Raw genomic sequence first — 14,021 nt, 5'->3', positions numbered from 1 at the left:
AATAATCAAAGAAGGGAGGCTTGTGTATAATGAACTTTGTCTTTCACCTAAAATGTTTTTAACATTGTTTCTTGTAGACCCTCAGGCTTTCAGGAATAGATTCTTGATGTTAGTAAAGTAAGCTTGAGTTGTAATTCCTGTGATTGCTGGCACAAGCTTACGCTGTGTGTTTCTGATCCATGTCCTTTCTGAGCTGGAGAGCTTTTTAAACACAGTGATTATTTTGTTCCCATTTTTGATTCTATATTGGGCATGTTGAGTGGGGTGACAAAATGGACAGCAGATCTTCAGGGAGATCTTGAACTTTGAAAGGGATGTCATACCATTGGGCACTTTCAGTTCTCTCTCATGGGAAGTACATTCATCTGTGGGGAAGAATGATGTGTCCAGATGTTTGAGTAGCCAGAGGCGACTATGGCTGATGCTATTAGTGTCTCTAGTATCTGTTTTGCCATTTTGTGCAGTGATATAACTATCAGCCTTTAGCTGCCAATTGCCCAAGTTGACATCGTGTTACACAAATGTTAGCTGAGATTTGCATAGGCTTACCTAAAAGTTTCTATCTTTTCTTTTTTCCTTTTTGAAAAAGCTAAGGTCTCTTGATAGAGTCCTAGGCTGGTCTCAAATTCAATGCATAGCTCAGCCTGGCCTTGAACTCCAGACCTGTCTGTTTAGCCTTCCAAGTGCTAGGATTACAGATGTGTGCTGCCAGGCACAGCCTGAGAAGTTTTTCTTCCCTCTTCTTTCTCTGGCCCTTTTGGCTAGTGTGTGGATGTCATGTTAGTGAAGTGGTCATTTTATAAGCAGCACAGCAATCAAAGGTGATAGCTAGCAGGGTATTTAACATACAGCTAGGCATCTTGCAGATAGTTTACACCTATCTTATCTGTTAGTTTTCTCACTTCTGGAACATTAGTTTCTTGGTAGTAGAAACACAGCTTTTCCACATCTGTCTGTCCAGGGTTTCAAACAGGGGCTGGAAAATCATATTAGTTTAGTAAATATTGTAGAAGGAACTGGATAAATATGAGAGATTGATCTAAAGGCAAAGCCTTTCTGCTTTAAAAAGTACAGAATTTACAAGTCCAAAGAAAGCAGGTTATTATACACAAGGGCTATATGGCAGGTGGATTGTCATGGCAATCAGTTTTAGATTAAGCTCTCTAGCCAGGCAGGAGTTCTATTGCACTGCAGCTGCCTCTGCTCTGTATGTTGCTTGGGTGATAAGCACTTGTGAAGTTCTGTTGTTAGGACTCTATTAGGGGCTGGCAGGTCTCTCTACTGTCTCTTTCCATATAGCATGCATTTAAACACATCTAAATTAGTATTTTCAAGACTTCACAGGCACAATAGAGCTTAGGAGGTTGAGCAAGTAGCGAGAATGTTGAAGGTTCTGTTGCAACCGTAGGTAGTCTTAGGTGAACCAATGGGACGAGGGACAACAGTGGTGCAAGTGCCTCCATCTCCCAGCAAAGATACAGAATCCTTTTGTTCCACTACCCTCTGCTCTTTTTGGCCAGGCTTTGACAGGACAAGGGCTGAGCTATATAGCCCGACCCAGGCGGGGTCCACCATCACGCTCCCGGTTGTGCTTCTCTGAATCGTGCTCCCATTCGGAAGGTGAAGGTGCTCGCTTTCTTTGCCCGTCCGGCGCCCGCCCACCCGCGGGAGCGCGCATGCGCCTCCCCTCCCCGCCTCCGTCGTGCGCGCCCCGCCCCCTCGCGCTGCCTTACGCGGACGGCCAACATCCGAGGACTCCGGCCTTGAGTAACCTGCTCCCGTGACCTTTTCGCACCCCTCACGCCGAGGCCCGCGCGGCACCCGCCTCGCCCTTGCGTGTCTGCCGCACCCGCCGAACCCTGCGTTCCCCTGACCACGCGCAGCTGCCACCGCCGCTCGTCATGGCGGCCCTCAGCAAGTCCATCCCTCATAGCTGCTACGAGATTGGCCACACTTGGCACCCCTCCTGCAGGGTCTCCTTCCTGCAGATCACTTGGGGCGCCCTGGAGGAGTCCCTCAGGATCTACGCACCCCTGTACCTGGTGAGCAGGGCTGGCGCTGGTGCAGGGCCTCCCGGGGCTCGTTGCTCCTAGGTCAGCTTTAGGGGTGGTGAGAGAGGCCTGGGGGGAGTCCTAGGCGGAAGGAGGGGGAGGGAACCCCGAGGGTGAACTGTCACCGGACGCCTGTTGCTAGGATGGGGATGTGCTCTAGACAGGTAGGGTCAAGTGCCTTACACTTGATCGAGAACCTGGATCCAGAGACTCTGTGATGGAGAGATGTTGGAGCTTTGTATTTATTTAGTCAATGCATGCACACAGTGTCCCCTCAGCCCACTTTACCACCCTCCGGCCCCATTTTCATATGAAAAAGGGTGTTCTGCACCCCCCCCCCCCCAAGCCTGCTTAGTCACAGATTTTGTCCTTGTTTGAGATGACAGAGATGCCACTGGACGGTTTGTTCTTTCGTAAGTTCCCGGAGTAGATTCCTGGTTTGAGATTTTGTGCGGTGATTTCGTTGAAGGTGTTTTAGTGGCCTGCTGCTGAGGTCATTTTCTTATACAGATTTACATGTAGGGCAGCTTAGAGAGAGTATCTGGAAACCTACCAGTAACATCGAGAACTGATAAAGATATCTTCTCCTAGTGAGTGCCACTGTGTGGGAGAAAATTTCCACATCCTGGCACTGAAGATGTGCAATTTGGCTACTGAAGTTCATTGTCATTTTCTCATTTGTCTGTATGCTGAGAAGGTAGACATCATATTTTGTATGTTTCCTAAAAGTTCGTTCAATACTCAATGAGTGATCCATTCTTATTTCTCATTGAGGTAGTAATTTGGGCTGATGACATCTTTGACAGTATGATTATGTTTGTAACTTAATGGAGAAGTCTAATTTGTAATTATAGACAGAACACAGGAAAAGACAGTGACTCCCTCAGAGGTTGCAGAAGCCAAGTTCCCTTTTCATGATGTAAACTGGTGCTTCCCCACTTTAATGTATTTTGAGGAAACCCCAGGAATCATGTTAGAATGGGATTTCTGATTCAGTAGGTCTTGGTGGGGGCTAGAGAGTACATTTCTGATAAACTCTAATGTAGTGTAGACACTGGGGAATACCAGCCTTATTAAGTGAAGATCTAGAGCATTGGCCAATATAGACGTTTATCTGTATCTATATACACACATTCCCTAAAGACTGTTGTTACTGGCTTTTCTATATGAATGTTGGCCAGCCATTGTTTCATATTTGTTACTATGTTATTATTATTTTGGTGTTGCTGGGATTCTAACCTGTTGTCTTGTGCTTTCAAGATAAGAGTCCTGCTGTTGAACTCTGCCCCAGATTTCTGTAAACATTTATAAATACATTGGACTCTTAAATAGCAGTACAAGAAGACTCTTCTAGTCTGGGGACTTAACTTAGTAGCATGTTCAAGGTCCTATGTTGTGACTCCTAGTTTTGTTCCTCCACCTCCTACCCCTCAGAAAACAAAGGCAAGCAGAACTATTCCAGGCAATTTGTTCAAAAATTACTCTTAACCTCAAGGATTAGGAACTAGTTGAAGTGTTTATAATGCAGTTTCTCCTGAAATCTATAGCATCGTTCATTCATTCATTCGTCACATATTTGTGGAATGCCTGGTATTATATCTACAGCATAGACAACTTACTGATTCTATTCAGTGTTAGGGGAATTTAGGGAAGCAACTGGAGCAGAGATTCTCCTACTCTAACAAGATAGGATTGGTGGGGATCAAGAAAGGACTTGTTTCACTCTTACATTTTCAACTAGATTAAATACTACTTGAGAACAAATTTCCTATTTTATGTTGCTGCTTATCAGTGGCTGTGAAATGGTTAGTGAGAACTGACTTGTATTTTATTTTAAGTAAAGTAGAGATTAGAAAATTTTAGCTTATTTCAGGTACTAAGGCTAAGCAGTAGAATTTGACTTTGGCCCTGATTGTGTGTGTGTGTAAATGTGGTAAGATAATTAATTCACTGGTGACCTCCAAGTCCTGGGATTGCGAATATGCATCATCATGCATGGTTTATACAGCTCAAATGCAGAGGCTTATGCATGCTAGGTAGGCAGTCTACCAACTGAGCTATAGCCCTAGGTCAGAATGTGTCTACAATATGTAATTTTTTTGTCTTTCCTTTCTCCTCCAGTGCCACTCAGGAGTGAAGTTGACTGTAGTCTGAGTTAGTGGAATTTCATTTTGACGTTGAAAATAAGATTGGGCATTTATTCATGGTGTAGATGTGTGGAGTGTGTATCCGTAGAGGGGGACAATAGTGTGACCCCAGGGAGAAATCCAAGAGTTTGTAAAACCAAGAGCCTGTACATTGTCTAAATCCAAAGGCTGGAATGTAGTTGGGAACTATAATTCCTCTTGAACGTTCTGTGTTTGCTTCTTCACACGTTTATCCTCTAGAGCTGCGACTCCATCTGCAGATTATCCTCACTTCATGCATAAGAAAACAAAAAATTAGAGCCATTAGTCTTGCTTCGGGTAGTAAGAAAAAAAGGATAAGCTTATGGTGGTTACAGGAACACATGCTGCCGAAAGACAAGGAAACCTGCATCGTTCACTAGTTAGGAGATGATGTAGCTGCTTTACCTCGTGGTTGAGAGAGGTTTAGCTCACATGGAATCCCACCTGTGCATCACTTGCAGCATGAGCGAAGGACAAATCTCTGTTTCTAAGGTGCTGGAAGATAATTTCCCATGTTTTAGGGCTGTTGTTTGGACTTGGAGTGGGGTGGCAGTGTGTAGGAATAGCAAGTGACATAATAAGTCCCCAATGTGGTGGACTTGCTATTGAAATCCTGTTAGAGCAGGCAGCTTTTATTGAGAACCAGTCCTATGGGGAAGTTGTGAATGAGTTCAGGTATGAATGGGTAGGCTGAAGAGTAGAACAGGAGCAGGGTGGCATTTGGCATCTGCCAGAGAAAATGAAAGGGCAGTTTTAGAGGCATTATTCTCACTGGAAGAATCAACAGGACTGGAGGATGGAGGATGTGGGGACAGCATGGGGACCTGCTGATGTTTATAGGAGTGTAAGTCAGGTGGAAGCTGGTGTCTTCAGTGATAGAAATGGAGACATCTGAAGGGCAGGTGGCTTGCCTGGAAGACTTGAGGAAGTATATTGCGGAACCTGTGAACTGGGCCTGACAGTCTTGTCTCTTGTGCTTTCCTCACAGGACTCTCTTGTTCTCTGCATTTGCCTTCAGGCTTCTTTTCATCTTAGAATTTACCTTCCGCTTAAAACAGTTTTGAAATGTAGACACCCCATTTTTTATTCTGATGAAGAGTTTGTAATTCGAGTATAAAAGGAATATAAAATGCCAAATATGATTCAGTGATTAATACAGTCCACTTTTTGATAAAGAGAAAGATACATTTCAGGAAGTTATAGCAAATCAATTCATATAGTTCTAATCACACAGAGTTCCTCCCCCTCCCATGAGAACTTGATTACATTAAATCCTTTCACTTGGCCATCCTGGGGTTATTTAATGCCTCTAGCATTAAAGTCTCCAAGAATGGCTGTTAATATGAACCATTAGTCTCTAAGTAAATATATTGACACATATGATCTTATCTTAGGAAGTATGGAGTCCCTAAAGAGAGATCAAACTTGAAAAGACGAGATTCAGCGTAGCTGTAAATGAAACTTGGGTCTGTGGCTATGTGTATGAGTGACTTCAAATATACACACGCATAAGTGATAATGACTCCTTATTTTTTTTCCCTTTCACCAAATCAATCATGCATTTTATTGAAACAACCTGCCTCCAAAGAACTATATTTTATTGTTTTTGTTCCTCATCTTTAACTTTTTTCCTTTTTGTTGACATTCACGGAAATGGGCTGAGGTTTTAGTTAGTTAGTTAGTTAGGAGTAGGATTATGCTGCTAAATGGGCTGAGGTTTTAGTTAGTTAGTTAGTTAGGAGTAGGATTATGCTGCTAAATGGGCTGAGGTTTTAGTTAGTTAGTTAGTTAGGAGTAGGATTATGCTGCTGCAAGTGCAGGTTACTTGACTTTCTCATTTTCTACTTGTAACCATGGGCTAGAGAGAAGGACATATTTCTGTATATATATCCTAACTTTTTTTGATCAATGGTATAGTTTAACTTTGCAATTTCTGTGTTCATTTTTAGCTTCAATAATATATCCAGAGAAGACTGGGTTACTCAAGTTGCCTAGTACTCTTGTATCAGGACACACTTGACTTTGAAGCCCTTTAATAACAATAATAATGATATTTTTATTATTCTATTTATTTATTTGTTAATAGTTATGATTATTACTATATTATTATTAAGATGGGAATCCCAGCATCCAACATTCAACACATAAGTCTTTACAATTTTATGTCTTGATGAATTGTTTACTTTATCAATATGTCATGGACTTTGTCTCTACTGATTAACGGCGGCTTGAAGACTAGTTTATCCAGTGTCAGAATAGCTACACCAATTTGGTTTTGGTTTCCATTCTCATGGTAGACTGATTCATATCTTGACCCTTAGACTATGGGTGTATAAGTGGGGAATGATTTTCCCAACAGATTACCTGGCATGATATAGTTTTTAACCCTGTCAACTGGCCTATATCTCTTTACTGGGGAGCTGCAGTGATTTACAGTTATAGTTATTACTGGAAGACCTTTACTGACCCATATATGTTTGTTGGTTGCTTTTGTGATTGGTTGAATGATTTGTTTGTTTCTTTCTCGTGCTGGTATTGTGGGTTTGCTATTTTATAGTAAAAGATATATATTATATTTAATATGTTTTATTGTATATTTACATTAACATATTAAATATATAACATATATAATAAATTCCATTGACAAAAAGAACTTTGAATATATCTACAGAAATGTAGTCTCCTCTGCAGTTCACATAAAAGCTCTTTCCTGCTGTCATGAAATTTATCTCCATTACCTTTTTAATTTAACATAGTAGCTTTGTTGGAGGTTATTTCATTGCAGGGTTTGAAACGTATTGATTTATGCTTCCTGGTTTTACAGTGGCTAATGGGGGATTTGATGTTTCTCTGATGAGCATGCATTTGTGGGTGAGCTGGTGTTCTTTCCTTACAACTCCAATGGTGTTTCTTTTGCTTTTGTCCTGTGATTATAATATATTATGGAGGGGTTCATCTCTTGTCATGTGTATTTACGGTTCTGGTTGTATTTTCTTATGTATTGTTTCCCTAGATTTGGGAAGTGTGCCCCAGGGTACATTCTGTATGCTGTTAGCTTAGTCTATTTTCCTTATGTTTAATCACAACAATAAAACACCTCAAATAAGGATAAGTCAGAATTCAAAATACTACTAACTGCATACTAGAAAAGAGGCGAAACAGCCCCCTCAAAGAAGAGAAGAAAGAAAAAATGTCCAGTAATTAAAAATATGTGAATATAGTCTTATAGTTTTATGAAAAATAACACAGCTATAACATAAAAAAAGCTTAAAATGTCTTAAAAGGCATTGCAACATTATATTGAAAAAAGAAAGGTATATATAGGACCAAGAAAAGATGGCATGTATATTAGAGAGGGCTCCTTCCAGGTCAGTCTTAAGTGTTGAGGACTGCTGAGTGTGGTAAGGGACAGGGTTGTGTCAGATGAACTTGTAAGGTCTTAACTATTAATAAGACTTATGTTGGTGTGAGCCTGTTTGGAGAAGTGTGTGCTAGCCACTGGTGTTACCCTTTACTTTGTCTACCAGGGCCTTCTGCTGACCAGACTCAACTTTGCAGTCTGTGGGCTTAGCAGATTCTTCCAGCCTGCCCAGACTTCAGTTGTAACCTGGCATGGCCAGGGGTCTAGGTGGGATTGTTCTGCATTGTGTAGGGTATCAGGGAAGCAACCATCACATCAACATCTGTACAGGCAGGTGTCTGCGCACCTTCAAAACTTGCAATGCATCCATCACTCTATTGGGATGTTAGATTTCTCCAATTCCACAGCAGTGAGCCACACAGCAGTTAGTCTGAACCAGAGGTTGACAGGCTACCAGACCTCAGGTTCTGAGCTCTTCTATTCTAGAGTAACTCTCTGCTGAGGAACTTTGCTCCAGGTTCTAAACATGAGGCTGATTTCCTCTAAGTGGTACATTTTCAACCACTTAGGTCAGTCCTGTACATGTCAACGCTTTTTGGCTGGTCAGCATCTGGACTTCTTGTTTTCTGTACCTGTCTCCCCAGGCAGTGTCTCAACCTAGAGCAGTGATTCTCATCCTGTGGGTCATCACCCCTTTGAGGGGAGCGTCACATATCAGATATCCTGCATATTAGATATTTACATTATGATTCATAAAAGTAGAAAAATTACACTTATGAAGTAGCGATGAAATACTTTTATGGGTGTGTGTGTGGGTCATCGCAGCATGAGGAACTGTATTAAAGCATCATAGAATTAGGAAGGTTGAGAACCACTGCCCTAGAGTATAGTACTTAAATTCAGGATCTCACATTTGTGGTGGGTTCCTGTACTCGGGACCCAAATGTAATTCACTTTTTTTTTCTTTCTTTCTCTATTAATTTTTTTATTTATTCACTTTACAGCCTAATCCTAGCTTCCCTCCTTCCTCTCCTCCCAGTCACACCCTTAAACTCCCTCCCCTTACTTTCTCTCCCCTTTTCCTCAGAGAAAGGGAACCCCCCCCCCCATGAGTACCCACCCACCCACCCAGGTATATCAAGTCACAGCAGGACTAAGGACATCCTCTCCCACTGAGGCCAGACAGAGCCGCCCAGCTATAGGAAAGGGATCCAAAGGTAGGCTGCAGAACCAGAGACAGCTCCCGCTCCTATTGTTAGGGAACCCACATGAAGAACAAGCTGCACATCTGCTATAAATATGTGTGTGTGGGGCACTAGGTCCAGCCTGTGCATACTCTGGTTTGTGGTTCAGTTTCTGTGAGCCCCCATGGGCCCAGGTTAGTTTACTCTGTAGGTCTTCTTGTGGTGTCCTTGACCCCTCCTGCTTTCTCATTCCTTTCCCCGACTCTTCCCCAGCCCTGCCTAATGTTTGCCTGTGAGTCTGCATCTGTTTTTATCAGCTGCTGCGTGAAGCCCCTCAGAGGACAGTTATGCTAGTTTCCTGTCTGCAAGCATAGCAGAATATCATTAAAAGTGTCAGGGATTGGTTCTTTCCCATGGAATGTCTCAAGTTGGGGCAGTCATTGGTTGGCCATTCCCTCAATCTCTACTCTATCTTTATTCCTGCATTTCTTGTAAGTTTTGTGGGTTGGTTGGTATACTGGCTGGTTTTGTGTGTCAATTTGACACAAGCTGGAGTTATAACAGAGAGAGCCTTCCTTGATGAAATGCCTCCATGATATCCAGCATTTTCTTAATTAGTGATTAAGGTGGGAGGGCTCATTGTGGGTGGTGCCATCCCTGGGCTGGTGGCCCTGGGTTCTATAAGAAAACACATTGAGCAAGCCAGGGGAAGCAAGACAGTAAGCAGCATTCCTCCATGGCTTCTGCCTCAGCTCCTGCCTCCAAGTTCCTGCCCTGTGTGAGTTCCTGACTTCCTTTGGTGATGAGCAGCAGTATGGAAGTGTAAGCTGAATAAACCCTTTCTTCCCCAGCTTGCTTCTTGGTTATGTTGTGTAGGAATAGAAATCCTGACCAAGACACTTGGTGTCACCTCCCTCCACTAGAAGTCTTGTCTGGCTGTAGGAGGTGGCCTCTTTAGGTTCCATAGCCCCCACTGCTAGGAGTCACAGTTATAGTTATGCCCAAAGACTCCCAGGAGTCTCCTCCAGACCAAGAGCTGCCTCCCCCACCAATTTCTGTTCTCTTTCCCAGCCCTTTCCTTCCTTTCCCCACACCTGATCTCCACCTCATTCTTCTCCCATCCAGTTCCCTCCCTCCATCTTCTATAGATGTCTATTTTATTTCTCCTTCTGAGATTCAAGAGTCCTTCCTTGAGCCCTCCTTGTTTCTTAGCTTCTTTGGGTCTATGAATTGTAGCGTAGTTATCCTGTACTTTATGGCTAATATCTACTTAATTGAGTACATACCATGCATGTCTTTCTGGATCTGGGTTACCTTACTCAGGATGATATTTTCTAGTTCCATCCATTTGTCTGCAAATTTCATGATGTCATTGTTTTTAATAGCTGAGTAGTAGTCCATTGTGCAAATATACCACATCTTCTTTATCCTATTTTCTGTTGAGGGATATCTAGATTGTTCCCAGATTCTAGCTGTTATGAATATGAATAATACTGCTATGAACATAGTGGAGCATGTGTCCTAGTGGTATGGTGGAACATCTTTTGGGTATATGCTCAGGAGTCGTATAGCTGGGTATTGAGGTAGAACTAACTGTTCCTAATTTTCTGAGAAAGTGCCAGGTTGATTGCCAAAGTGATTGCAGAAGTTTGCCCTCTTACCAGCATGCACTGTCACTTGAGTTATTCATCTTATCTTAGCCATTCTGATTGGTATAAGATGGAATCTCCAGGTCATTTTGATTTACATTTCTCTGATAACGAAGGACTTTGAACATTTCTTTAAGTGCTTCTTGGCCATTAGAGATTCCTTGGTTGAGAATTCTCTGTTTAGCTCTGCACCCCTATTTTTAATAGGGTTATTTGATTTGCTGGTATTTAATTTCTTGAGTTCTTTATATCTTTCGGATATTATCCCTCTTTCAAATGTAGAGTTGGTGAAGATCTTTTCCTTCTGTCCTATTGACTGTGTTCCTTTGCCTTACAAAAGCTTTTAAGTTTCTAGAGGTTCCATCAATTAGTTGTCAGTCTTAGTCCCTGAGCTGCTGTTGTTCTGTTCAGGAAGTTGTCTCCTGTACCAGTGTGTTCAAGGCTATTCCCCACTTTCTGTTCTACTACATTTAGTGTATATGGTTTTATGTTGAGATCTTTGATCCTCTTGGACTTGAGTTTTGTGCAGGGTGATGACTATATCTATTTGTTCTTCTACATGTAGGCATCCAATTAGAAAAACACCATTTGTTGAAGATGCTGTCTTTTTTTCCATTGTATGGTTTTGACTTCTTGGTCAAAAATCAAGTGTCTGTAGGTGAGTTTATTTATGGATCTTCAATTCAATTCCATTGATCAGTCTGTCTGTTTTTATGCCAATACCATGGTTTATTTTTGTTTTTTAAATTACTTTTACTCTGTAGTACAGCTTGAAATTAGGAATGGTAATACCTCCAGAAGTTCTTTTATTGTACAGGATTGTTTTACTATCCTGGGTTTTTTTGTTTTTCCATATGAAGTTGTGAATTGCTATTTTAAAGTCTATAAAAAAGTGAGTTGGAATATGATGAGAATTGCATTGAATCTGTAGATTGCTTTTGCTAAGCTGGTCATTTTTACTATGTTAATCCTGCTGATCCATGAGGGTGGGAGATTGTTCCATCTTTTGATATCTTCTTCAGTTTATTTCTTCAGAGACTTGAAGTTCTTGTCATACAATTGCTTGTTAAGAGTTACACAGTGATACTCAATTTTAAACAATTGATTCCTTCCAAGATGGCACCTGGCCACGTGCCACTTAGCTAGTGGTATGCCTGTTTACTTCTGACTTGTTCCTGTGCAGTGGTCATTGTCTCCCCAAGACTGGCTTTGCCCCTGGGCTGGGCCATGCAGCTCCTTTTTCTGGAGAGGCCTTCCTCTCCTTGTGGCTGATGCTTCAGCTCCCCTGCCTGGGAACCTCATGGCTGGAGCTCTAGTCAGGTGTCTTCTTTTCAATCTGCACCTTTTTTTTTTCCTCTCCATCTTCATTCATTGTGGGGATTTCTGAAGCTCCTTTTCTTTTGGGAAGAGTCTGGTTTTTTGCCCTTTTTTTTTTTTACTTATTCTGACACTTTTTCTTTACTGGGTCACACAGATGTTGCTTCTATTACCTATCTTACTCAGTCTTACACTATTCTTTATAATAGTAATCTTTGTAATTTTTACAATTGTGAGAAGATTGATGCTCACTAAAGTTCACTTGTATTCTGTAATTTGTGCTAACAACATATATTTAAATAGACTGTTAAAATTATATTTTAGTACTGGAGGGAGTCTCAGTGGCTAAGAACACCTATAGCTCTAGCAGAGGACTCAAGTTCAGATTCTAGCATCCACATCTGGTGGTTCACAGCCACTTGCACTTCCATTTCTGAGGGATCCAGAGCCTTTTTCTGGCCCTCTCAGGCACTTGTATTCATGTGTACCTAACCGTACACAGACACATGCATACACATAATTTAAAAACAAAATTTTATTTTGCACTTTGGGTGTTAGCTATTACTTCACATATAAAATAAATGGTGTTCCTCACTTTCTGCACCTACCACAGTCCATTATGAAATGTAAGCCCCAGACAAAAATTAAGGACAACATAGCTAGCGCTCATGCTGGTGTAGAGCATAGCACCCATGCTGATGTGGTATTTTAAAATGCATACTTGCACACTGGGAGTATGAATTCTGTAGTGTTCAATACTTAGGAACATTCTCTAAGAAGGACAAGTTGTTCATTAACCTTTTAAAACTATTTCTTAAGCGGGTTCTTTCAGGACTGCCTGACCAGTGTGCTAGATTAGAGAGCTCCTTTGTTGAGTCAAAGTACACACACTCTTTTGCACTTTGGGGAAAGAATACTGTGTTTTCGTTCTCCTTTAGTTATATAGGTCTTTCTTCAGAATATGGAATGTTTGTTCAGTATTTACTTGGACTGTAATATCTAACAAGTTTATGGTTAAAATCTCATAAGCCTGTCTACATTCAGGTCATTATCTTAGGCCTTTAGTAAATATTTAACAAAGAATTGGGATTCCTAGAGATTAAAAAAAAAAAAAAACCAATTTATCAAGCATCCAGTTACTTTGCAAAAGGTTTGAAAACCACCAGGTATGAAGTCAGCTCAGTGATATGGATGGAGGTTTTAAAGGCAGAGGTTTGCATCGTTTCTAAAGAGAAAAAAGACCAGCGTTGGAGTAAATGTTTGGTAATAGGCTCCCCCCCCCCCCCCCGAGACAGGGTTTTCGTATGTAATCCTGACTGGCTTATAACTCTCTGTGTAATTCACATTGGATTTGAACCCACAGAAATGCACGTTTGTGTCTGGTATTAAAAGTGTGTTATCACATTATTTTTTAAGAGGTTCTTTAAAAAAATTAAAAACAAAACTAATTAAGAATCTTTGAAAATCATTAAATAATGGAAACTGCTAAAAACTGTCTTGCTTATCTGACCCTAGGAGATCATGGAGTCATAAATTGACTTCACTTGAGGTCTCATTTATGTAGTGTAAGTGAATGACTTATTTTGTCTTTGGCTTCTTATTAAGTCATTGGTGCCTCTTCTTGCTCTGTTACTGTTCATTTGTAAATGTAGCAATGTCTTTTTTTTTAAAAATAATGAGCATATTTATTAACATTCCAGTTTGAGTCCCTTGACCTTGTTTTCCTGAATGACTTCTTGTTATTCTTTTTTTCTGATCTGTCGAGTGCAAAGTACGACTGCCAACAGATCACTTCTAGTTGAGAGTTGAGAGCCTGCTATTGCAGTGAACGATTTCTCAATCCAGCCTTTCCCTTATCAGCTACAGAGTGTAGGTGGCTCAGGGTTACCCCCAGTTGCTCCATAGGTCAGGGAAGAAGTAACATGGATTTGAATCCATATTCTAGATGATAATATAGTATCCTTCCTTCTGTTTTGGAGTCAGCAGATTCTCATTAAAACATGTATTTGTTTGATTAAAAGGAGCTTAGAAGGCCTTTAAATCCTGAATGTTTCTAAACATTACTTTTGTGTGGTCATTAGGAATTCTCTTCAAGTAAGAGTGGTCTACTTGGAAAAATTTATGTACTTCAAAAATATATTTTGAAAATGAAAGTACATTTTGGTAGAGGAACCCTTCTGGTTTCCAGTCCAGGGGTATTGCCCGCCGCTTTTTGTGTGTCCCCCTGGTAAGAACACGCTCAGGGCAACCGGAATCTTCTGCAGCACAAGCTTTATTGCTTACCCCATCAG

At 41.2% G+C, this 14,021-nt stretch overlaps 1 protein-coding gene across 4 annotated transcripts in view; it reads left to right on the top strand.

The window, feature by feature from the left end:
- Tmem135 (transmembrane protein 135) overlaps positions 1-14,021 on the top strand; it is a 248,571-nt gene that overhangs the window by 59,038 nt on the left and 175,512 nt on the right. The window contains exon 1 of one of the 4 annotated variants that reach the window (XM_021167721.2): positions 1,791-2,042. The exons of the other annotated variants lie outside the window; for them this stretch is intronic. Coding sequence (XP_021023380.1) covers positions 1,902-2,042 — 141 coding nt within the window. The 5' untranslated portion in view covers positions 1,791-1,901. Of the gene's footprint in view, positions 1-1,790; positions 2,043-14,021 lie in introns of those variants that run through there. 4 annotated transcript variants of the gene reach the window in all.

The sequence above is a fragment of the Mus caroli genome, chromosome 7, assembly GCF_900094665.2.
Source record: "Mus caroli chromosome 7, CAROLI_EIJ_v1.1, whole genome shotgun sequence".
Classification (NCBI taxonomy): domain Eukaryota; kingdom Metazoa; phylum Chordata; class Mammalia; order Rodentia; family Muridae; genus Mus; species Mus caroli.
This window is presented reverse-complemented; position numbering and strand designations above follow the sequence as displayed.